Source organism: Capra hircus, chromosome 10, assembly GCF_001704415.2.
Source record: "Capra hircus breed San Clemente chromosome 10, ASM170441v1, whole genome shotgun sequence".
Taxonomy (NCBI): domain Eukaryota; kingdom Metazoa; phylum Chordata; class Mammalia; order Artiodactyla; family Bovidae; genus Capra; species Capra hircus.
In genome coordinates, this window is record NC_030817.1 from 89,673,986 (window position 1) to 89,701,282 (window position 27,297).

General features: G+C 36.3%; 1 protein-coding gene across 1 annotated transcript in view; it reads left to right on the forward strand.

Annotated features, from left to right (window-relative positions):
• The window catches only part of GPR137C (G protein-coupled receptor 137C), a 55,358-nt gene that overhangs the window by 15,245 nt on the left and 12,816 nt on the right, over window positions 1-27,297 (forward strand). Inside the window, exons 2-3 of the mRNA XM_018053663.1 lie at window positions 16,526-16,569; window positions 18,102-18,330. Of these exons, the coding sequence (XP_017909152.1) occupies window positions 16,526-16,569; window positions 18,102-18,330 (273 nt within the window). The remainder of the gene's footprint in view (window positions 1-16,525; window positions 16,570-18,101; window positions 18,331-27,297) is intronic.

A 27,297-nucleotide genomic window follows, 5' to 3' on the forward strand; every position in this document is an offset into this window, starting at 1 on the left:
TGGTCAAACTGTTACTGTCCTTAAGATATCTAGATGGAAAGAAAATAATCAGTGTTCTTTCTGCTTTCTCCCCTGGGATATTCTATTACTTCTGATACATTCTGCCTCTTTTTATGACCACCATTATCAGTTAGAATGATATTGTCCAATGAATTTGGCTCTCTGTCTCTTTATTTCCAAAAAGCAATTCTGCTATCTTCCTAATTTGAAAAGCATGAAAGGTTTTATGAAAAATCAGTAATATACAATGAGGAATTTTATATGGAAAAACTTTTTAAAGGGTACCACAGTTTCATCACAAATTCAGTTTAGTTTCCAAAGAAGTTTATAATGTATGAAATTCTTAGTTTAGAAATAAATTATGTTTACTCCTTAATATAACGTATATTAAATTTTCAATAAGAAAGCTATGCATGGTAAACTAATGTGTAGCCCATGCTGCTACTGCTGCTGCTAAGTCACTTCAGTCATGTCCAACTCTGTGTGACCCCATAGACAGCAGCCCACCAGGCTCCCCCGTCCCTGGGATTCTCCAGGCAAGAACACTGGAGTGGGTTGTCATGTCCTTCTCCAATGCATGAAAATGAAAAGTGAAAGGGAAGTCGCTCAGTCGTGTCCAACTCTTCGCGACCCCATGGACCACAGGCTCCTCTGTCCATGGGATTTTCCAGGCAAGAGTACTGGAGTGGGGTGACCATAGTAGCCCATAGTAACCTGTTTTATTTTGGGATGATTTTCAATAATGACAGCTTACAAATTTTCCTCCTTAAAAAATTAATACTTCATTCCTGAAATAAATAGTTATTTATGCTTTTTTAAAAATCAACTTCTAGTTAAGTAAAGGGTATAGTAAAGGTACTTTATAGTCTGCAAAAGAGCACAAAATAAAGACGTTAAACTGCTTCTAGGTCATTATATTTTACTAAACAGATTATTTGGTTTCTGAGTATATTTTTCTTGGGCATATTAATTCTGCAGATCTTGCACAATGAACAGGTAGTTGCAGTGACATATGTATGACTATTATTAATAAAGCAGTATTTGCCTCCTTGAAAATTAAGGAATTGAACTCTGTACCATCAAAGATCTAAATGTATAGATGTATCAGAGAAAACCAGGATCCCTATGAGCCTTGAATTAGGAGTCAGGACACCAAGGTTTTAATCCTTTTAATTTCTCGTGTGTTCTTAGTCCACTTCATCTCTAAAGCATAGCTTTATTTATAAAATTAGGTTACTGAATTAAATTTCTAAGGTTTGTTTTTGTCCAGGAGAAACCAGGATAGATTTCCAGTTGTCCTTTCCCAGTAGTCTTATAGACAGTGCTTATTCTCTTAGCAACAACATGTGACAACACCTATAAAGTATTGCCAGCCAGGAGAACTCACCTAAGACATGGTGTCCAGGGTTTTTTTATTGGGAATCAGTCAAATAGGCATGGTCTCCCTGGCGAATTTTAATTACTCAGTCTCCCACCTCTTCAAAGGTCAAACATATTAAGTGGTCTAGGTCATATAAATCATATATTAGCATAAATTATTATGGTGGTCACATGGCTACCATAAATCACATTGTTAGCATAAATTATTTGGTATGGCCCAAGTCCCCAGGTAAACAAAGGTGTTTTTATCAGGCAGGATACTCCAAGGATGCAGAAATACCTCCCAAGTGCTAGGCAAGAACCAGATCTTTCTGTGGAATGTGTAGAGTTTATACAATTATGGCCTGCTGAGTTAATCCCTTATTGCATACCTTTCAGTGAAGTAATTCTCTAAAACCTTCTTGAGAAAATATGCTTGATAAGCAATTTGGGGGAGCTTTTTATGTCAAATATTTTTGTTCTACTGTTATATTTTATTGTTAGTTTAAGCAGCTATAGAATTCTAAGTTGGAGATAATTTTCCCTAAAGATTTTTAAGGTGTTGTTCCACTTTAAATGTTGTGATTGAAGCTTGCAAGCCATTCTGTTTCTTGATCCTTTCCATGTGAATTGTTTTTATTTTCTTGAAACCTATTAGATTTTTCTTTGACCCTAGAGTTCCAAAATGATCTCTCTTCATGTTTTCTATACATTTTGCTGGGCATTGAACATGCCCTTTCAGTTTAGCCATATGTATGCTTTGGTTTGGAGAAACATTCTTCAGTTTTTTCATTGATCTTTCTCCCCTCCTTTGTTTCTGTTCTCTCTTTCTGGAACCCCCTAAAATTTGGATGTTGGACTTCCAAGACAGATCTTTTTCTTACCTCTTCTCTATTTTTCAATATGTCTTTATTCTCTAGGTTTTTGGGGGAAGATTTCTCCAACTTCTAGCCCCTCTCTTGACATTTTCATTTCTATTAGCTTGTTTAATTTCTAAGAGCTCTTTTTTGTTCTCTGAATTTTTTTATTAATAGCATCTTGTTTTTGTTTCTTGAGTGAAGTAGATTTTCTTATCTCTCCAAGTCTACTAATTATGGGATTGTTTGTCTAGTTTTTTGTTTGTACTTTTCTTTTTCTATTAGTTTGTTGGGATCTCCATCTTTCATTGAAAACTTTAGAGTTATCCAGTTATCCTTGGCTGTCTTTTCATAATTAAGAGTGGAAGCTCTCAGCATGTGGGTGAGGCATGTACACAGTAGACAGATTGGCTAGACAATTTGTTAGGGAACCCCTGATACTGGAATTGTTACATTTGGGTCTTTCCTCTTGGACTGATCAGATTTCTCAAGAGGAAAAATCCTTCAGAGAATAAAGCTGTGGTTTACAACACTTTGCGAATCTAGTCATGGAAGAGAGTTTGGGCATGGGAGACTCCCTTTGATTGATATTTATCACTAGTCTCCTTGTTTTTGGAATGGTACCAAACTATCGACTATGCCTGCCATCTAACTCATACTCTAGGTCAGAGTAGCCTCTACAGAGAATAAACACCCAGGTATCTGCCAGAATGAATAAGTGGCATTTCAGGGCATGGACTAGGGAAAGAGATTTAGGGACTTCAGTTCAGTCTCTCAGTTGTGTCTGACTGTTTGCAACCCCATGGACTGTAGCACGCCAGGCCTCCCTGTCCATCACCAACTCCCAGAGTTTACTCAAACTCATGTCCATCAAGTCAGTGATGCCATCCAAGCATCTCATCTTCTGTTGTCCCCTTCTCCTCATGCCTTCAATCTTTCCCAGCATCAGGGTCTTTTCAAATGAGTCAGTTCTTCACATCAGGTGGCCAAAGTATTGGAGCTTCAGCCTCAGTCCTACCAATGAATATTCGGGACTGATTTCCTTTAGGATGGACTGGTTTGATCTCCTTGCAGTCCGAGGGACTCTCAAGAGTTTTGTCCAACACCGAAGTTCAAAAGTATCAATTCTTCACCGCTCAGCTTTCTTTATAGTTCAACTTCTATCCATACATGACTACTGGAAAAACCACAGCATTGACTAGACAGACCTTTATCGGCAAAGTAATGTCTCTGCTTTTTAATGTGCTATCTAGGTTGTCATAACTTTTCTTCCAAGGAGCAAGTGTCTTTTAATTTCATGGCTGCATTCACCATCTGCAGTGATTCTGGAGCCCCCCAAAATGAAGTCTGTCACTGTTTCCACTGTTTCCTCATCTGTTTGCCATGAAGTGATGGGACCAGATGCCATGATCTTCGTTTTCTGAATGTTGAGTTTTAAGCCAACTTTTTCACTCTCCTCTTTTATCAAGAGGCTCTTTAGTTCTTTCTTTGCACTTAGGGACTTAGCTGCTCATAAACAGCTTTTATCCACCTCTGTTTCAGTCACTTCCACTTCTCAGTTCCAGTGGTACTTGGTTCTCTTGGTTCCTGAAACTTTTGAAGATTCTGAAATATTTATCAAGTTGGTTCTCACTCCTCCTCACTACTAGCTTGGGATTCATCACATTGTGTTGATGATCCCTAAGACCACCCTCAGCCTCAGTGATTTGCTAATAGGACTTATGTACCATGGTTACATTTTGTTGCAAGGATAGGGTAAAATCAGTAAAGGTTTCAATATATATGGCATAAGGTCCAGAGGAAACCAAGCACAAGCTTCCAAGAATTCTGAGGAGAGTCAGAGGATATGCTTAATTCCTTCCTTGATGAGTTGTGACAGCACATGTGAAATGTTATTTACCAGGGAAGTTTGTGAGAAACTCAGTGCCAAAGTTTTTTTATTGGAGCTTAGTTATATAAACACTCTTTGCCCAACCCCCAAATTCCAGACTCCCATAGGAAAAGCAAGTGTTGAGTACAAACTATATTGTTTGTACAAATAGCCTGGGCGCAATGAAAAACCTTTCTCATTTAGGGAATGGTGAAAATCTTCCCCCAAATCCCAAGTTCCCAATGCCAGCCGGTTACCAGCCTTACAAGTGGGTAAGGATAACAGTCTCAGGAATACTATGTTAACTCTTTTCTGCACACAATATCCATCTGCTTTCTAGCTTCTAACACTTTATTTATCATTTCCCATATTACTCACATTTATAGGTTTATCTATTTTAAGAAAATCCCTTTAGTATTGTCTTAGCGGAGTTTCAGGTTAGAACAAAATTAGATATGTATCTTCAGTATTAATCTAGAACTTATTGAATTATAAATCAAAACACCTCAGTTTAATTGCATAAAACCATTTTTAAGCAACTTGAAAAAAATCAGGCTAAGCGCTAAGCAAAGAAATCTAAAAAGGTGCTAGTATCCTAAGAAACTGACAGAAAGATATTATATTCTATGTATCCTAGAAACTTATTTAATATTTATTTTAAAAATATTTAGAAGATTAGAAGGAGTTTTTAAAACATGAAATAGGCACTGAAAGAGAATATGTGAGAAAAATCTGACTACTCAATTTATAGCTAAGGTAACTAAAAGTCTAAGTTTTAAAATCTGCAACAGTAGCAATGGCAGACTTGGGAATGGTGCACTGTGTTCCACAGGAACTTAAACTGAGATGGAAACTAAGGAAAGCATTTCTATGAAAGAAAGCTACCTAATTGGAAATACATGCCTTTCTGTTTACCATGGGCTTCCCTTGTGGCTTAGCTGGTAAAGAATCCACCTGCAATGAGGGAGACCTGGGTTCAATCCCTGGGTTGGGAAGATCCCCTGGAGAAGGGAAAGGCTACCCACTCCAGTATTCTGGCCTGGAGAATTCCATGGACTGTATAGTCCATGGGATCACAAGGAGTCGGACACGACTGAGCAACTTTCAGTTTCAGTTTCTATTTACCATGGGAAAGAGATTATATTCACCACAATTTATTTTTGCATCAATTTCAAAGTTTATATAGATATGTCCTCTAATAAAGTTTCTATTTCAAATCAACAAATGAAGGAAAATTGACAAAAAGAAATTCTGTAGAAAAGCACACATTCTATAGGTATTTCAGTATCTACCATTTCTAAGCACCATTGTTCTGCATGCCCTGGGAGACAGTAAATGATACACATTTCCACTGTAACTCTTCCTCAGATATTGAGATACCTGTATTAAGTAAACTCATTAATGCTCCCTGACTTCAGACTGTACTACAAAGCTACAGTCATAAAAACAGTGTAGTACTGGCATAAAAACAGGCTCATAGATCAATGGAAAAGAATAGAGAGCCCAGAAATAAACCCACACTGTTATGGTTGATTAATCTAGGACAAAAGAGACAAGAATATACAGTGGGAAAAAGACAGACTCTTCAAAAAGTGGTGTGGGAAACTGAGGGGCTACATGTAGAAGAATGAAATTAGAATGTATACAAAAATACATATACAAAAATAAACTCAAAATTAAAGATCAGAAGCCATAATCTCCTAGAGGAAAACATAGGCAGAACACTTTGAGATGTATCATAGTAATATGTTTTGGGTCTGTCTCCTAAGGCAAAGGAAGCAAAAGCCACAACAAACAGATGGAACCCAATCAAACATAATAGCTTTTGCACAGCAAAGGAAAACATCAACAAAACAAAAAGACAACGTATTGAATGACAGAAAATGTTTGCAGATACGACTAATAAGGAGTTAATATCCAGAACATATAAACAGCTTATTCAACTCAATATCAAAAAAACAAACAACTTGATTTTTAAAGTGAGCTGGAGACCTGAGTAGATATTTTTTTCCAAGAGAAATATATAGATGGCTAACAGGTACATGAAAATATACTCACCATCACTAATCAGAGAAATACAAAACCAAAAACCACATTGAATATTACCTCACACTTGTCAGCATGGCTATCATCAGTCAAAAAGGGCACAACTAACCTGTTGGTGAGGATGTGGAGAAAAGAGAGCTCTTGTATAGTGTTTGTGGGGATGTAAACTGATAAAACTGCTGTAGAAAACAGAATGGAGGTTTCTCAAAAACCAAAAGGTAGAGCTATACCCTATGATGCAGCAATTCCACTTCTGGGAATATATCTGAAGAAAGAGAACAGACTAATTCAAAGAGATACAGGCACCTCAGTGTTCATAGCAACATCATTTATAATAGCCAAAATATGTAAATAAATGTCCACAAACAAATAAATGAAGATGTATACATACAAATGGAATACTATTCAGCCATGAAAAATGAACTTTTTCCATTTACAGCAACATGGATGGACTTGGAGGGTATTCAGTTCAGTTCAGTCGCTCAGTTGTGTCTGACTCTCTGCAACCCCATGAATCGCAGCACGCCAGGCCTCCCTGTCCATCACCAACTCCCAGAGTTCACTCAAACTCACATCCATCGAGTCGGTGATACCATCCAGCCATCTCATCCTCTGTCGTCCCCTTCTCCTCCTGCCCCCAGTCCCTCCCATCATCAGAGTCTTTTCCAATGAGTCAACTTTTTGCATGAAGTGGCCAAAGTATTGGAGTTTCAGCTTTAGCATCAGTCCTTCCAGTGAACACCTAGGGCTGATCTCCTTTAGATTAGAATGGACTGGTTGGATCTCCTCAAGAGACTCTCAAGAGTCTTCTCCAACACCACAGTTCAAAAGCATCAGTTCTTCGGCACTCAGCTTTCTTCACTTTCCAACTCTCACATCCGTACATGACCACTGGAAAAACCATAGATGGACCTTTGTTGGCAAAATAATGTCCCTGCTTTTGAAAATGATATCAAAGTTGATCATAACTTTCCTTCCAAGGAGTAAGCGTCTTTTAATTTCATGGCTGCAATCACCATCTGCAGTGCTTTTGGAGCCCCCCAAAATAAAGTCTGACACTGTTTCCACTGTTTCCCCATCTATTTGTCATGAAGTGATGGGACCAGATGCCATGATCTTAGTTTTCTGAATGTTGAGCTTTAAGCCAACTTTTTCACTCTCCTCTTTCACTTTCATCAAGAGGCTTTTTAGTTCCTCTTCACTTTCTGCCATAAGGGTGGTGTTATCTGCATATCTGAGGTTATTGATATTTCTCCCGGCAATCTTGATTCCAGCTTGTATAAAAGTGCTACACTCAATATGCCAGCAAATTTGGAAAACTCAGCAGTGGCCACAGGACTGGAAAAGGTCAGTTTTCATTCCAATCCCAAAGAAAGGCAATGCCAAAGAATGCTCAAATTACCGCACAATTGCACTCATCTCACACGCTAGTAAAGTAATGCTCAAAATTCTTCAAGCCAGGCTTCAGCAATACGTGAACCGTGAACTTCCAGATGTTCAAGCTGGATTTAGAAAAGGCAGAGGAACCAGAGATCAAATGGCCAACATCTGCTGGATCATGGAAAAAGGAAGAGAGTTCCAGAAAAACATCTAGTTCTGCCTTATTGACTATGCCAAAGCCTTTAACTGTGTGGATCACAATAAACTGTGGAAAATTCTGAAAGAGATGGGAATACCAGACCACCTGACCTGCCTCTTGAGAAATCTGTATGCAGGTCAGGAAGCAACAGTTAGAACTGGACATGGAACAACAGACTGGTTCCAAATACGAAAAGAAGTATGTCAAGGCTGTGTATTGTCACCCTATTTGGAGGGTATTACACACAGTAAAATAAGTCAAAGACAAGTACTGTGTATTATCACTTATATATGGAATCTGAAAAATAAATGAATGACTATAACAAAAACAGACTCACAGATATAGAGAACAAGCTAGCAGTTACCAGGGAGAAAGAGAAGATGAGAGGGGCAAGATAGGGATATAGGTTAAGGAGTACAAACTACTATATATACAGTATGCAAACTAGAGGGATATACTGTATAATACAGGACTATAGCAAATACTTTATAATAGCTTTAAATGGAGTATAATTTACGAAAAAATTTAAATTTCTATGTTGTATACCTAAAACTGATATTATAATATTATAAATCAGGGCTTCCCAGGTGGCAGGTAAAGAATCTGCCTGCCAATGCAGGAGACGCAGGAAACTGGCTTTGATCCCTGGGTCAGGAAGATCCCCTGGAGGAGGAAATGACAACCCACTCCAATATTCTTGCCTGGAGAATTCCATGGACAGAGGAGTCTGGTGGACTATAGTCCATGGGGTCGCAAAGAGTCAGACACGACTGATTATAAATCAACTATACTCCAATTTCCTAATGTTTGATTAAAAAATAAAATGGCCCATTTATTCAGTTTTTCTTATATTAAGAAAGACCTGAAAAGATATGGCCCCTCTGACTATAAATTGCCATTGGCGAATCATGTAGCTATATATGTTATTTACCATTATAAACTTCTGGAAATCTACATAAAGTAAATGTGTTTCCTGAACTATCCTTCACTGTCTTAACATCTTAGTAAATCATAATTGCTTGACATTTTATGATATTAATTTTTTACCTAGCATCATGTCCTGTTAGCTATATTCTATAAAATACTTGGAATCTACTAATATCAGGTCATCATCTTTAATATTATTATAATCTAAATGTGGTCAAAGCAACTGGTTGTGTTTATATGATGCATTGTAACATATTGCAAATCTGGGAGGACTGCTGACCTTTAATTTTTTTCCTTATTCAGCTCCACTCCCTCTCATACCCATTATTTATCCCATACCATGACCTTTTGAATTACACTTTCTACTCTGTCCCTATTCTCTTCTTCATTTGAACCTTTTAGATGCCTTCACTGAAATCTAGCTTTTTGCAGACTTGTGGGAAGAATAATCGGCTATTTTATGTTTCCCAATACTGTTTACTAACGTTCTACCATCACCATCGCTCTTAAACACATGCCATCTGATTAGATCATCATTGGCTATCATAATAACTTCCACTTCCATGGATGAATCATTACTTTCCTTCTCCTAGTCTGGTCTCTTGTTATATAGATCTTTTTCAAAGCCCATATTGATAACCCATCCAATTCTCTCACTTCAGTGGTTTCTCAAAGCTCTAAAACCTTCCATTTCTATTTGAGCTGCTCAGTAGCATGATCATGCCTTGGATAAGTTCTTGAAAATTAAGCAATTCTTTTCAACCAGTTTCTTCTCTTCCCCTTATACATCTTGAATTCGTCCCTTTATTTATTTTTTACCCTCATCCTAACCTTTACTCACTTTACCCTTTTTGTTTTCCCCACTCCATTAGCTTCTGTCTGATGTGATTTGCATTTAGTACCTGGCCTGTCTAGTATTTCTCTTCTCTTGACTATGTTGTGCCCTTGTGGTTCACTCACCTACTCTTTCTTTCTCTACAGTAGTTCCACGTCACAGTTCTAAATTATTACTTGAAAAGTACAATGTAGTTATCCTAACTTTTTAATGGCATGCATTTTTTTTTTCCTGTTAGGTTGTTTCAATTTTAAAATTAGGAACCCTTTCTGGCCACATCCACTGTCAACTGCCTGACTTTAACTGGACCTGTCTGTTTCTGAAAATAATCTTTTATAGCCCTCTATCCATGTGTTCCAAATGTTTCCCATATTCAAGTGCTTAAATCTAACATCCCTTCTCAGGATATGACCTTGCCTCCTGCTTTACTTAAAAAAAAAGAAAAAGAACCATCTGCCAAATTCCCTCATCCATTTTCTCTATGTCAAAATTGCTACATCCAAATTTCTTATTTTAACAAAGTGGTTTGTAGATTATTTTACATTTTCTGTACAGATCTCCAAGTTTTTACTCAGCTATCTTTTCCTCTGTCTTATCTCAAAAGTATGTGTTTTCCTTTTCAGAGCTGACCTGCCTCACCTAGAGCCTTCTTTAACAATTGAGCTCTCCTTTCCTTTCTCCCACTCTCCTCCATTTACCATTTCACCCTCTGTAGTTCACTTCTGATCAACAGATCATTAAATCAGAAATTGTGACTGTCTGAGGTTTTATTCTATTTGAAAGTTGATAGGTTAGCCTCCCACAGTTTTATAGACATATACCAAAAGAAAGCAGAAGACCCATAGGTCAGAGAAAAAGGCCATTTATTGTTCATGGGAAAAAACAAGAAGCAACCAAAGTAGTGTTTTGAACCAGTTCCCCAAGCCCAGTTCCCATAAGGCAACCAGTGAGGGCCAGATGTTAACTGTGTGTGCAGCAAGGTGTGTTACAGGAGAGATAACCCCAAATAAAGAAGACAGGCAGACCTTGTCTTTATTCTGAAATGTAAGCAAATCTTCACCAAGGAGGGAGATGAAAACTTTACTTCCCTGGAATGTCTTCAGGGAGAGAGATGTTCTCTCTGTTATACCAATCAAAAGATAGATCTTCCCTCTGCCACTGGGATAGACACCATTTCTAGTTTTCAAGGAAGTTCACTGTGTAAATCCCTTGCATAGCGGAAACCCTGGACCGTGCAGAAACATGCAATATTCCAATACATGACTTCCAGTCAAAAAAATATGCAGGTTTCTCTTATCTCCTATCTTAAGAAATATCTCATATAGTCTGTGCTCACTGCCTTTGTTGTCTTACTTCCTTGCTTTTTCTTCTGCAATTCCACTGAAAACTATTCTCTTCAAGTTATCCCAGTCAAATGTTCATTCTTAATTATTCTTGACTTTTTGCAGAATTGAACAAAGGCTATACTTTCTTCCTTTTACCTCTAAGCTACTCCACTGCTTTCTATGACTAGTCTGATTCTTAAGGCTCTGTCCCTTGCTCATCTCTCTTTTCTTCGCTTTTTGGGCTTTTTCACTTTTACTGTAAAATGTGAACGTATCACAGGTTGATTTCTCATTCTACATTTGTTTTCCCAAGTATCTTCTACTTTGAGTTGCAGCTATCACCTCTCTAGGTGGTTATGATTTATTTCTTATATTCCAAAACTCACCTGTTATCTCTATCTCTGCTGCTGCTCCTGCTAAGTCGCTTCAGTCATGTCCGACTCTGTGCGACCCCATAGACGGCAGCCCACCAGGCTCCCCCGTCCCTGGGATTCTCCAGGCAAGAACTATCTCTGCCTATATGTAATAAATTTTAAAACTAAAAATCAATTACATGACCTGCCTTTAAAAATTTTGTCAGTAGGACTTTGATTCTAATAGTTCTTTAGATTCAAAACTTGAGAATGAGGAAAAGTAGACTCCCTCCCTGGTGGCTCATACTGTTAAGAATCTGGCTGCAGTGCAGGAGATTCAGGTTCGATCCCTGGGTTAAGAAGATCCCCTGGAGAAGGGAATGGCATCCCACTCCAGTATTCTTGCCTGGAGAATCCCATGGACAGAGGAGCCTGGACTGAGTTACTAACACTGTCAATTTGCTCAAATGCAACAGCTTTAACTGAAATTCTTTTTGGCATTCTGATCCATTGTCTATACTGACACCTAATAAATTACTCAAGCATAAAAACTATTGTACAGTTTGTGAGAATTAAGTTCTAATCCTTTTACATTTTTATACAAGTCTTCCATTATTGGACAGCTGCTTTTCCCTTCTACTTGTGCCATATTTCTTATACTCACTCACACCACAACAACATACCAAACTACTTGCTTTGACCTAAATTCACTTATTCAAACAGTTTCTGAACCTACTATGAACCAGGCATTATGCTGGGCACTGGGACTATAAATATGAGTAAGTTACAGTCTCTCTTAAGAGGGGGATAAAAATGTGAATAAGTGCCATAGAGTGTGGTTTGTAATGCAAGGATACAGGGTGGTTTCCTTCTTCCTGAGGCACTTATGGTGAACAAAGAATGACACTCGAATAAGGTGTTGAAGGATAAATTAGAATTTGTTATATGACCATGAAGTCTTATTTCAGGTAAAGTAAAAACATGTACAAAGGCATAGAGATGTGAAATGAAACCCCTTATGTGAAAGTGAAAGTGAAGTCGCTCAGTCATGTCCAGCTCTTTGCGGCCCCGTGGACTAGCCTACCAGGCTCCTCTGTCCATGGGATTTTCCAAGCAATAGTACTGGAGTGGATTGCCATTTCCTTCTCCAGGGGATCTTCCCGACCCAGGGATCGAACCCAGGTCTCCTGCATTGTAGACAGACGCTTTACCATCTAAGCCACCAGGGAAGTTGTAACTCAGAATAAGCAGACCGTAAGACTGAAGACAGGGATAAAAGGATACAATGATGGGAAGGTGGAGCTAGGTGGTAAAAGGCCTTTGCTGTGTCAAAGGCGTGTGGGCTTTTTCCTGGAATGGTATGATCAGATTCATTTTTTTAATAAAGTGTTCCAAATAGTAATAATTTATTCTGGCAAGAATGATTGATAGATGCTAAAACTAGTATATGAAAGTTTGAAGAATAAAAGATATTTACTAGAAGTTGCATATCTCAGGAAGCTGCTGTATAACACATGGAGTCCAGCCTAGTACTCTGTGACAACCTAGAGTGGCAGGGTGAGGGGAAGAGAAGAGAGACTCAACAGGGGGCAAATGTATATATAATTATGACTGATTACCGTTGTTGTACTACAGAAACCAACACAACGTTGTAAAGTAATTTTCCTTCAATTAAAAATAAACATAATAATAAAAAAAGAATCTAAATAGCTCTCCACATGATATTCATTACAGTGGGGAAAATAGTGACTTAAACCTGGAGAAACCTGGTGGATACCATCTGATCAAACCAATGATCCAAGTTAACATCACAGTAATGGGGCGAATCAGCATCTTGAGCTTCCTAATATAATGCACTAGAAGAATGCAGTGAGATCATTTCTGTGGTTTTCCTATCAAAATAGGAATATTCTGAAAATATTCTGAATCTAATCATGAGGAACTATCTGATAAACCCAGTGAGAAGCATTCTACAGAATCACTGGTCTGAACTCTTTAAAACTGAGTATCATAAAAAACAAAGGGAAAAAATAACAAGGAACCAAGTATACAATAAACCTATGTGCAATGTATAATCTTGGATTCCCTCCCCCACCCTGTGAATGGCACTTTGGGGAGCAAATGGCAAAATCTGAATAAGGTCTGCAGACTAGATAATGATACTTTATCAATTTTATTGTTTTTATAATTGTACAGGGTATATAAGAGAATTTCCTTTATAAAGGAAGTATTATATACACTGAAATACTTAAAGGTAAAGGGGCATTGCATATGCAACTTACTCTTAAATGATTTAAGTCATATATAGTATGGATGTGAGAGTTGGACCATGAAGAAGGCTGAGCACTGAAGGATTGATACTTTGGAATTGTGGTGCTAGAAAAGACTCTTGAGATTCCCTTGGACAGCAAGAAGATCAAACCAGTCAATCCTAAAGGAAATCAAATCCTGAATATTAATTGGAAGGACTGATGCTAAAGCTGAAGCTCCAATACGTCGGTCATCTGGTGCAAAGAAACAACTCATTGGAAAAGCCCCTGATGCTGGGAAAGATTGAGGGCAGGAGGAGAAGGAGGCGACAGAGAATGAGATGATTAGATAGCATCACTGAATCAATGGACTTGAGTTTGAACAAACTCTGAGAGAGAGTGAAGGACAGGGAAGCCTGGTGAGCTACAGCCCATGGGGTCACAAAAATTTGAACACGACTTAGCGACTGAGCAACAACAAAACATACTCATGTATAGAATTATTCACAGTATCCAAGCAGTATTTTCCACAGTACCCACAGCAGCATTATTCACAGCATCCAAGAGGCAGAAGCTACTCAGGTGTCCATCAGTGGGTGAATATAAAAACAAAATATAGTCTATACATAAATGGAATATTATTCAGGCTTAAAATGGAAGATAATTCTGACACATGCTCATGTGTGATGTACGTTAAACCTTGATGACATTGTGCTGAGTGAAACAAGCCAATCACAAGAAGACAAATATTGTATAATTTCTTTTATATGAGGTACCTGGATTAGCCAAATTCATAGAGACAGAGATTAGAATGGTGATTGCCAAAGTCTAGAGGGGAGAGGAACAGGGAGATATTGTTAGATGGATCCAGAGTTTCAATTCAGGAGGATGAAGAAATCCCAGAGGTGGATGATGATGGTGATGGTTGCATAACAGTGTGAAGGTACTCAATGCAACTGAACTGTACATTTGAAAATAGTTGTAGTTTTATGTTATATATATTTTAGTACAATTTTGAATAAAAATAAAACATGTAGAGAGGTGAGAATAAAGGGAAAATGGCAAAATGCCCAGTTATGTTCTAAAGATACAGATGGAGTTAAGAATGGAAGCAGAGAGACCAATTAAAAGGCTGTAGTAATAATTCAGTATAGTATTAGTGACAAAATAGATACGTCTGAGAATGATTTAGTGGTACAATTTAGAGATTAATAAGGTGATATTTGAGAATCCTTTATCACATCTAGCTTCTGGTAGATGGTAGCACTGTTAACCAAAATGTAATAGATACAAGTAAACTCACAAGCCACTATCTTTGCCTGAACATTTACCTAATACTCATTTCTCCATCATAACTTGACTCAAATGTAGCTTCCAAAGCCCTCCTTGACTCTTTACAGGCTTTCCTGATAGCTCAGTTGGTAAAGAATCCACCTGCAATGCAGGAGACCTGGGTTCGATTCCTGGGTTGGGAAGATCCTCTGGAGAAGGGATAGGCTACCCACTCCAATATTCTTGGGCTTCCCTTGTGGCTCAGCTGGTAAAGAATCCGCCTGCAACACAGGAGACCTGGTGTTCGATCCCTTGGTTGGGAAGATCCCCTGGAGAAAGGAAAGGCTACCCACTCCATTATTCTGGCCTGGAGAATTCCATGGACTGCATAGTCCATAGGGTCGCAAAGAGTTGGACTCGACTGAGTGACTTTCACCTTCACTGACTCTACGCAATCTCTCCTCTTTCGTCTTGCTGCTGCTGCTGCTGCTAAGTCGCTTCAGTCGTGTCCGACTCTGTGCGACCCTGTAGACGGCAACCCACCAGGTTCTGCCATCCCTGGGATTCCCCAGGCAAGAACACTGGAGTGGGTTGCCATTTCCTTCTCCAGTGCATTCCTGGACTGAATTAGTCTTTCTCCATTCTTAGATGTTGTGACAGTATCTTTTGCATTGATATCACCATGTTTCAAAATAGTTAGTTTATCTCTTTCTTTCATATACTGAGCTCCTTGAGGGCAGAAACAGATACTAGGTTTATGAATCCATGGTACCTTTCATAGTGTGTGCTCAGTAATTGTTTGAAATCAGTAAGTTATTTAAAGACTTACACTAGGTTTCTTTATAACCTTCTGTACTTGCCTCTTTCTAGATTCCCCCACCCCACTCCCACTCCCACCCCTACTCAAAGTTCTTATCTATTTCAACAGTCTTGTAACTAGTCTTTCTATGTTTATTTATTTATTTTGGCTGAGCCTCATATGGACATATGCGATCTTAGTTCCCCAAGCAGGGATTAAACATGCACCCCCTGCAGTTGATGTGCAGAGTCTTAACTACTGGACTGCCAGGGATGTCCCTAGTCTTTCTACTTTTGGCCTAGTTTCTCTGTGGCTGCCTGTACATTGATGCCAGATTAATGAAGTATTTTGGAGTGCTTACATGAAAACCTTCATTATCTTCCCACTATATAAAAAGTAAAGTCCAAATTCACCAGTCAGGAATTTAGACCTTCCACCCATGTTCTCAGAAGTTACCATCTTTATATCAAATTTACCTTATCTACACTTATCTTGATTCATCAAGTATTTGAGGACCTGCCTTTTGCAAGACTTTATGAAAGAAGTAAGTTTACTAAATACATGTTTTTCATCTTTGTGTTCATTTTTTGGTCCTTTGTTTCCTTTAATGATTTCATCTTAAGCGGAAATAATATTTGGAGAACACTCAGCCATATTCATATTTAAGTAAGTTGTTCCATCTTAAGATAAGTTTAAAATAGGTTACAAGCCATCCAGCACAATGTTTGGCTCAAAATAAAAGTTCAATAAATGTATATTTATTTCAGTTTAAAATATTACATATTGAAACTGAATTATTTCAGTTTAAAAATTTTAATTTTAAAATTTAAAGATAGAAATTTAAGTTTAAAATTATACCAAAGAAAGTTATTAATTTATTATATTAAGCCTTTGAAAACCTGCCTATTTTTGCTTCAGTGGTTCAACTGCTAACATTTGAGGTTTACTTGCTATTATTACTTGTTGTATCACTTTGAAACGCATATTCAAAGCAAATTTAAGAATACTGTATTACACATGTTTTCAAAACCTTTTTTCTATACTCTTTTTATAGGTTATATGTAAAGTCAGATGTGCAACTGAACTTGACAAACACAAGTAAGTTTCATGAGTAGCATATGTAAATTTTGTTTACAGTATACTTCTCAAGGTAGAAGGGCTTGGTAGTTGAGGGTGCTTTAGCAGTTTTGTGGAAGATCATGCATTTAGATTAGTTCATGTTCATAGAAAGTGGACGGAATAATCTGGTCTTCTCCCTTCAGCAGTATTGCTGCCGCATACCTTTTTTGGTGCTCTGCCGCTGTCCCACTTCAGATGTCAGATGTAGCTTCATAGGGTTCCTCAAATTCTCAAGATCGATTATGCTCTCATAATCAAACAGATTATGCTGTTTGGAGTGAGAATGTAAAGTGTCATTCCATGAAATAAATAATGTTTCTCTACTGATTCACCTCAAAAATGAGATTGCTAAACTGGGGAGTCAGGAGCCTTGGGTTTCAGACCAATTCTTCTATAAACTTGCCAGCAATGCTCCTCATCTAACCTCCTGATGCTTTTTTTCTTAAACTACTATAATTCCCTGGATGTATGGATAATTTCAAGGTTCATTTTAGGTTTCAAGCTATATAATTATTATTTTTATTATTTAACCTGAGAGAATATTAAGATCTAAACTTCTCAAACTAGAACCCTTGTATTTGGCATGTATAAAGATTGATTGTTACAGATTACACATTGCCTTCCATTTTCCTTGTGTAAATTACTTACAAAGGCAAACAACATTTTATGATTTCCGCTTTTGAAAGTGACCCAAAGTAAAGGCTACTAGGATGGCAAGTAAATTTCTGGATTGTGTTAATTTGGAGTATAAATGTATTTGAATTGAGTTACTTTCATATAGATAGCTATTCCAGCTACTTGATACAGAGAGCCACACCTTACCTGAAGAGTTTTTATGAGGTAGTCTAATTTTTCTTAAGGGGAAGTAGTTACGCATTCTACTTTGGGAGTAGTTCTGTATGCATAATAAATAAGCCACTTTATAAGAAGATGGGATACTGATGGGTATATGAAACTCCATATATATTGTCCCTATGTTCCTCTTTAGTCGTGTTTGAAATAAATGTTTGCTATAATCAGATGTTCATAAAGGGGAGAATTGTTTAAAACACATTTCCCTTACCTTCTAAAGTTAATATTAGTGATCAATTTAAATTTATATATGGTATATTAATTTTCCAAGCAAATTTTAGAACCCTGCTAATTCTTAGAATGGAAAGGTCAATGAAAATATGCTCAGCAGTTACAAAATGAAAAATTCAGGATTACTTTAATTAGTTAAGATAATCCTATATTACTCTTCCTGATAGAGGCAACTGAATTCAAGTCCACATGAGATTATTTTTAAACTCATGGTTTAAAATCTGATGCCATTTTTAAATGGCTTAGTTACTAATACCATAATTGCAAAAATATCCTAAGTAACTCTGTGTAATTATTAAATTTGTATTTTATGAAATTACAAACAGTTTAAACTGAAGGAATTATTGTACTTAAAGTAACACACTCAATATTAAATTTAGTTTCTCATTAGTTTTATAAAAACCTAATAAATTCATTTTTTCTTTCAGAATTCTGTTGCATTTGGGCTTTATATTGGCAAGCCTTCTCTTTTTAGTGGTGAACTTGACTTGCGCAATGTTAGTCCATGGAGATATCCCAGAAAATCAGTTGAAATGGACTGTGTTTGTTCGAGCATTAATTAATGATAGCCTGTTTATTCTTTGTGCCATCTCTTTAGTTAGTTACATATGCAAAATTACAAAAATGTCATCAGCAAATGTCTACCTCGAATCAAAGGTAAGTGTGTTTCTTAAATTTATACTTGACAGTCTAACTTCAAATCCTCATCTTATGAACCATATTTTAATGGAAATTTTATATTTCTTTAAAAAGCATTCTGAATGTCAGGTACATTTCTGAGCATGAAAGAATGGTCACAAGAAATTAAAAAGTATTCAAAACTTGGTGCTCACTAAACAATGGTTTTTTAAACAAAGACACTTATCTTGAACATATTGTATTTTCTATGACATATCCTCTGCATTGGAGGCTATAATTTAACTACATAAGCCAGAATGTATACAAATGTATCACAAATAGTCTAATATTCAAGGCCATACTAACAACTTAGGTTTCATCAGTAAAGGTGACAGTATTGCCATTTAACAGATTTACCACTTTATGTCTATATATATTTGGGTTCGCAATGTCAAGATGTCATACTGGTCTAGTGTTGTTCATTTGTATAAAGTTTTAGAAAATGTTACTTCACTCCATAATATGAAGTCCCTATGGTATTTGAAACAGCTAGTAATGTAACTGAATTTATAAATGCCTTGCTTCTCCCTTTCCGTATACTTTTGGGTCAGGAAACAAAAGCCAATGTTAACCTGTTAACAGAGACCCATGAATGTTTCTGCTGTTGCTGATTGACAGTGTGGTTGAGTGGTGAATCGGTATCACAGTGTATATGTGGCATTGGGTGTGGGGTATATGTGTATGGATATTGGGGTGGGGGTTTATATGTACATATGAGCTTGCTTTAATTTGGCATCACTGCCTATTCACTGACAATAAGCAAGATAGTTTCTTAAGCAGTTCTCTGAAATATTTTTTAGACTTCTGTATTATTATTACCCTTAATATAATCCAACTAAAGCATGGAAATCAACTTGTCCCCTAAGTTTAGGTGAAGATTTTAATTTTGTTTTTTAAACTTATATCAATAGAAATATAAATATAGAAACAAGAATAGAAATAGAGGAGAGAAAGAGAGAGAGAGACATAGACTTACTTTCAAATCCATTAATCTTGCCTGGAAATTTTTAAATTCAACTTCTAACAGTTTGCTTCCTTAAAGTCAAATATTTTAGTTAATTCTGGCTTCCATATAAGTGTTAAGAAGAATACAACCACCGCTGTTGTGGTGCATAATCTTTAGATGTAGCAACAGCATCTTTTCATAGTGGGACACCACCAGGATAAATTCCTTACCTCTTTGGTCTAGTGATGAAACATAAATAAATGAGGCTGAATTTGAAGGCTTGTTTTCTGAATACTTAGAAACTTTTTAAGTTTGGTTTTGCTCACTGTGATATACAGAATTCTCTGAATGTAGTTAAGTTACCAATGTGAGGAGGGAAGTTAATCTGATAATTCCTCCAGAATTATTTTAAATACCTTTCCTTTACTATCATATGAAAGATAGTCACTTAAATTTAAAAAGTGCACGGATTCAGAATTCTCTCGGAACACTACAGAGAAACATGTTCAAATACATACCTATAAAGGTAAATATAATATGAGATAGTAAATTATTCGTATTATACGGTTCTGTAGTTCTTGGTTTTCCTAATTAGGTTTGTTCAAATAGTACGTCATCTTGCTTTCACATTTTCTTTGTAAAATCTCTCGACTCATTTTTGTTTTCTGACTTCTATAACAATATATAGTAATGGCCATTTCTTTTATTCAGTCAGCAAATGTTTGTTGAGCATCTGTCTCCTCCACTTTCAAACTGACCTTGTTTCCTGCTATCCCTAAGAGGGTTTCCTTAAAGTTCAGACTTTGATCTTCTGTTTTTCTCTTTATTCTTCCTTCCTTCTTCTACATATTCAGGATAATGAGGTCCTCCATGATTTGTCTCAGTCTTACCAACCTTATTTCTAAGTAGTACAGGTATGCGTCCCTGTCTCCATACCTTTAGGCTGTTTCATCTTCCCAAAATGTCTTTCCACTCCCAGTGCTCTGTTCCGTGGTTTGTCCTCATCTTACCCAACTTTAAGGCGCAACTTTAATGTTTCTCCTTTTTATGACCTTAATTTTGTCCCTTCTTCTTCATCTCCAAAATAAAATTTAGAAATAACTTTGTTTGAATTCTCTTAATTTTATTCTTTTAGCTACTAGATCAGTGCTGTGACTTGGTTCTTTTTCAAAGTAGCAACTCTGACTTGCTTTTTAAATATTCGTTATTATGACTTTGAATAGTTTATTTCTTCTCTTTCAGTTTCTGATTTTCTTACATATGTAAGGTTGTTACTTTGTTCCATATCTATGTTCTTATATAGATACTTAATTTATTATTTTAAATTAAACTAATAAAGGCATTTAGAGCAATATGTTTTCTCAGTACTGCCTTGGCAACTTTCCATAATATCATTACTGTATATTATAGCAACATCTTTTGGATTTCAGCCATGTCTTAAATACTACATATTTACAAATTGGTGTGAATTAAATATTATCTCTACATATAGATAGATACTAGTCTACCTTCACTTTGGTGAAAAGTCTAAAATTCAGATATATGTTCTCTTTGGGCCCCCTAACTTCCACAGGAAGTTATCAGTTTTACCCTCTGCGTGATTGTCCGTGCGTATGACTCTGGCCTCCTGAACAATGTAGAATTTCTGTACTCCAGATTCTTGTTGGAGAAAATATTAGTTGTTAAACTCAAAAGCTTAATTTCCAGAAACATTACCTGAAGGATATACAGTCTATCCGTTTCCTCATCTGTTGCATATCTATCCTCTGCCCAATTCAGTTCATTATAGAGTTGTATTCTGAGACTGCATTATACCCTGGATAGAATTGTCTTTCCTGACATAGACTGGCACATCATGCTTTGGTCTACATCAGGAAATGTGTAAGAAATTTCTTGTGAGAAACATTTGTCTTAAAGTCTTATCGTATTATGTTGTTGTTCCCTAGAAAAGATCTTTTTCTCCAGTTCAGTACCGAGAAAAATATTAAAGTTCTTTTCCCTGGCTCCTGTGTTGTGCAGAGGCAAATCTGTGGCTCATCTTTATATCAGTCACAGGTGATCTCATGATACCCAGTTGTGTTCTGGGTCTACCTCTCATTTCATTTCACACTCTTACCCCATCCCCGCATCTTACCCCATCCCCACATATTCCTATATTTGTTTTTTATTCTGTAAGTATCTCTGTAACTACTTCAAATTCTCTTCTGCAATGAGGATGACATAAATTTAAAAATGTGGTTGGATATACTTTGAGATATGTTTATATCTCTTTTTCATATATATTGATTTTTTAATTAATTTGAAATGACCTTAATGAGAGACAGTGTATCATAGTGATTAAGAGCTAAAAAAAAAAAAAAAAGAAAAAAACCCTGGGATCAGAGAGATAAGGATATAAATAAATCCTGTCTCTCTTGTTCATTGGCTGTATGACCAGTTGAGCAATTGGACAAGTAATGAAACTGTGCGGATTATTCAGATTGGGATTTGAACCCATGGTCTTGCTATCACACACCTGGTCTCAGCCCTTAATGAAGCAGATTCTTGATGTCTCATTGAAGAAAGAATTCAGTGAGAGACAAAGTGATAGGTAAGAAGTGGATTTATTTAGAGAGAAACACATTCTACAGATGGAGTGTGGGCCATCTCAGAAGTCAAGAGGCCCTGAAATATGGGGTGGTTAGTTTTTATGTTGGAGAAGGAAATGGCAATCCACTCCAGTACTATTGCCTGGAAAATCCCATGGACAGAGGAGCCTGGTAGGCTACAGTCCATGGGGTCGCAAAGTGTTGGACACGACTGAGCGACTTCACTTTCACTATGTATTGGATAGTTTCATAGGCTAATGAGTGGGAGGATTATTCCAAATATTTTGAGGAAGGGACAGAGATTTCTAGGAATTGGACTATTGTCAACCTTTTGGTTTTTGACAGTCCAGCTTGAAATTGTCATGGCACTGGTGGGTGTGTCACTTAGCTTTTGCTAATGTGTTATGATGGGCATGTAACGAGGTCCACTGGAAGTCAGATCTTCTGCCACATTGGACCTAGTTGGTTCTAAGTAGTTTTTGTCTTGTCCTGTGGCTATATCAGGAGAAGGCAATGGCACCCCACTCCAGTACTCTTGCCTGGAAAATCCCATGGACGGAGGAGCCTAGTGGACTGCTATCTCTAGGGTCGCACAGAGTCAGACACAACTGAAGCAGCTTATCAGCAGCAGCATGACTATATCAGTTGGACACGACTGAGCAACTTCACTTTCACTTTTCACCTTCATGCATTGGAGAAGGAAATGGCAACCCACTCCAGTGTTCTTGCCTGGAGAATCCCAGGGACGGGGGAGCCTAGTGGACTGCTGTCTCTAGGGTCGCACAGAGTCAGACACAACTGAAGCAGCTTATCAGCAGCAGCATGACTATATCATTCTTTTAAAAGTTGTTCCCTGCCACCTTCCCTCCTGTTTCAGTAACAGCATCTCTAATGGTCACTCTCCTGGTCTGTAGAATGAAAATAATGATAATGTTGATCTCATAGGTTGTTTGCGGATAAGAGTAGTACCTACCTTATAATGTTGTTATAAAAATTAAATTAAAATGCATATAAAGTGTTTAGTATAATTCCTAGCACTTAGGACAGCCTTATAAATGTTAGCTATTATGATCCTAATGTATACAAAAGGATGGTAATGTAGCTTCAAAAAGTTCTTGAATACCTAAAATTGTTGGCAAAATGTGTCTGGAGACAGGTCCTCTATATATAATCAAATTCTCCAAAGGAACAGTGAAAAAAATAAGAATTACCGGAGAATAGGATTTCTCTTTTAAATATTTTAATTTTGACTCTTTATATTCCTTTCTGCACAGATTTTGTAAAGGTTGAAGTCTCTGACATTTTATCTAATAAATGAGTCATTTTTCTTAGAAATTTTTGGAACATGTATTGTTGGGAGTATATAATGACCTTTTTTATTTGTTTTTTAATTATTTTCCTAATATTATTTTAAAACTTTTTGTATATTGCTGACATTTCAAGTGTGTCTCATTAACTTTAGATAAAATGTTTCTTTTTGACAAACTCTTTATAGGGTAAACAAATACTTTATATTTATTAATATGATCATTTGTCAGTATTAGTCCTTTTCTCCAATTAAGTTTTTTGAATTGCTCTTTGCTTTGCCTTTCTTTGTTTGTTTTCTGTGGTATATTTGAATTTATTTACTTTTAATCAGAATTATAATATAACTTTTAACATTAAAATACATACAATAAAATAATTTTTATTCTAATATTAATTTCCATTTTAGGAAAAATAAGCATATTTATAAGAATATAAGAGACATGTTATTTTTAATGGATAAAATAGTGGCACAAAAAAGGTTTCAAATTAGTTAATTTAATTTAAAAGCTCAACTTTTGTACTCACCTTATCTTTGAGTGATCTTTCATACAGATAATCCCAACTTGCCATTATAGGAGCCAAAATAATGGCAAGTTGGGATTATCTGTATGAAAGACCACTCAAAGTTAGGGTGAGTACAAAAGTTGAGCTTTTAGCCTTACATCTCTAATCAAGGACATGTACAATTTTATATCTGGATAAGAGTGTAAAACAAATCATTGTCTGACTCAAGGTTAGCTTGTCTCCCTGCCTAGTTAGCTGTTTGCAAATAATGCATTTTCTGTCTCTCTCTCCTGAATGTCTAACAGTTTTAATTACTATGCAAACCTTTCTGTCCCATGTTCACTCAACTCTTGATCCATATTAATTACTATATTGGGACGGAAGCCATCATCAGCATCTTGCAGAGACATAGTAACATTCAACTAAACTATATTTTTGATCATTCATGGAGACCAGCTGATCCTATAAGACTAAAGAAGTAGTTTATGATTACTTAGGCCACATTAAAGTAACAGGCTATAATACCATTAATGGCGGTCATCCACCACCCTGAAATATGACTTCACCAGAATTTGTTGAGGATGATGGTTTTAAAAAAAAAAAGCATCATCCTCTATAATAGATATGATTGCTACCTTCCCAGTATTCTGATTTCTCTCTTGAGTCACTGGAATTTTTTTCATTCATCTTGAGCTGTGGTGCTTCTTTAATTTACTGCCTTCATTATTCCAGTTCTTATACTGCAAGTCTTATTTCCTATTCCATTGCACCACACACTTGTCCCATTTGAAAAATCCCTGCTTATAACACTGGGTCTTTAATCTTTTATCTCTTCCTAAGCTCAAGTACCTTTCCTTTATACTTCTAAATTCTTCTACTAGACCAGCCAGCATTTTCAGAATTTTTTTTATTTTTCCGTGGACATAAAGACCATCACCTTAAAGCCATCTTATCTGTAACAGTAGAGTCATTAAAGCCAGAGATCTAATTCCATAATGTCTTAGCACCATGAAACTATTTTTAAACTGTTTAGGCCTTATAGTTATCAAAATACATTTTAAACTTACTAATTGAGATTACTTTGTTTTCTTATTTTTGATGCTTAGTTTGGCATTCTAATTTCAAAATGGAAATAGCATTTATGAGATGGATTCAGAAACATGTGCAGGTTTCTACTTCTGCTATTGGCCAAGTAGCTCCTATTGGACTCAACCTTCTGCAGAAAACAAAGATAAATCCTGGAAAAAATATAAAAAGCACTGACAACACTGGAGAGCAGCCTCTTAGAAGAAGGAACTGACACTGCATGAGTTTCCTGTTTTTTACAGCTTCTAGCCTGAGGAAAAGTCCTGTCCATGGGGCAGCCAAAACTTGAAGAGAAACCTGCTGTTTTACTTGCTTGAAGAATCATAGGGCAAAATTCAAGAAACTATTCCAGATGGAAAGTCAGTGGAAAATCTCAGGAAGAAGACAGCCAAGTTGAGGAAGGTCCAAATGCTGATTTTAAACTCTGCCAAATTTTTATCTGATACCTGAACTAGACGTGTTCAGGACATACTCTAAGCGGCAGCACAGTGAAGGTTAAAGAAATTGAACTGAGATTTCAGCTGCTATTCATGCATGAGAGACAGTTTGAGATTTGAGTCTAGCCAGCTTAATCATTTGCTAAAAATAAAAAAATTTTAAGGGAAAAGAAAAAAAAAACAATACATTTTAGAAAACTATAACAGCATCCAAACTCTAAAACATGGCACTCAGAATGTCCAGGACAGAATCCAAGGTCACTAGATATATGAAGAAACAGGAAAACTATAACTCATACTCAAGAACAAAAAGAAAAACTCAAAAAGCAATCATTGGTGGCAGTCCCAGATGTTGACCCAGATGTTGAATTTATTAATGATTTATAATATGCTCAAGGATGTGAAGTAAATATACATTAATACTTGAATGAATGAATAAATAAGAAATCTTAGAGAAATAGAAACTATTTTTTTAAACTACCAGAAAGTTTAAAATTTAAAAATACAGTATTTAAAATTAAATAGTCACTACTTGGGCTTAGCAGCAGATTGGAGATGAAAGAAGAGTCAGTGAACTTAAATCAATCAGAAGTTATCCAGTCTGAAGACCAGAGGATGATGGGGGACAGGGAGGGGAGACGACAATGAAATGAACAGAGTCTCAGGGTCAAATTACATATAATTGGAATTCCCAAAGGAAAAGAGGAAGAAAATGAGATTGGGAAAAAAACGTGTGAAGACATATGACCTAAATTTTCCAATTTTGATGACAGACGTAAATTTGCAATTTCATGAAGCTCAGCAATCCCAATCAGGATAACTATAAAGAAAATCTCACCTAGGTTCATTTCAGTCAAGGTGCTTAAAGTGAGAGTGAAAGTGTTATTTGCTCAGTCATGTCCAATTCTTTGTGGCCCCATGGACTGTAGCCTGCCAGGATCCTCTGTCCATGGGATTTCCCAGGCAAGAATACTGGAGTGGGTTACTATTTTCTCCTCCACGGAATCTTCCTGACCTAGGAATCGAACCCACGTCTCCTGTGTCTCCTGCATTGCAGGCGAATTCTTTACCCACTGAGCCATCGGGAAGTTCTGAAGTACTTATAAACCTAAAAAAAGAAAATTTTTCAAATGGAGAAGAATGGCACATACATAAAGGAACATTGATTCAAAGGATCAGTCACTTCTCATCAGATGTAATAGAGCCTGAAGACATGGAAACAATATCTTTGAAATGCTGAAAGAAAAATATTATCAATTCTGAAATCTATATCATGCAAAAATATTCTTAGAGAATCATGAAGAAGTAAAAACATCTTCAGATAAAAGAAAAAGAAAACAAAAAAGATTCACTACCAACAGACCTACACTATAAGAAATGCTAAGAAAATTTTACAGACTGAAGAGGAATAAAATTGGCTTGAATTTTAGCTCTTCAGGAAGGAATGAAGAACACAGAAATAAAAAATGTGTGGGTAAATATAATTTCTTAATTTCTTTAAAATAAATATGACTGTGCGAAGCAAAAATGATAATGTGAGGCTTAGGTGTGTAGATATAATGCATAATTCTCGGTATAATATATAGAACAACTATAGCACTGTAGCATAAAGGACAGGGCTTATATTGTTGCAGTTCTTATATTTTACATCAAGTGGTAAAATAGTAACAATTATTTAGACTATGAAAAGTTAAGGGTATATTTTATAATCCCTAGAGCAGTGATTCTCAAACGTTTTGGTGTCGAGATCCCATTACAATACTAAGAATTGCTGAGGACCCCAAAGAGATTTTGTTTATATAACTTATATCTACCTATATATACATTTTAGAAAAAATGAGAAATTAAAAATATTCATTTATTCATTAAAATACCAATAATAAATCTATGTTAACATGAATAAAATTTTTATGCTAAATAATTATATTTTCCAAAACAAAAGTAAGTTAGTGAAAAGATTGACATTGTTATACATTTTGCAAATCTCTTTAATGTCTGACTTAATAGAAGACATCTGGATTTTCATGTCTGCTTCTGCATTCAATCTGTTGTGATATGTTGTTTAGGTTGAAGTATA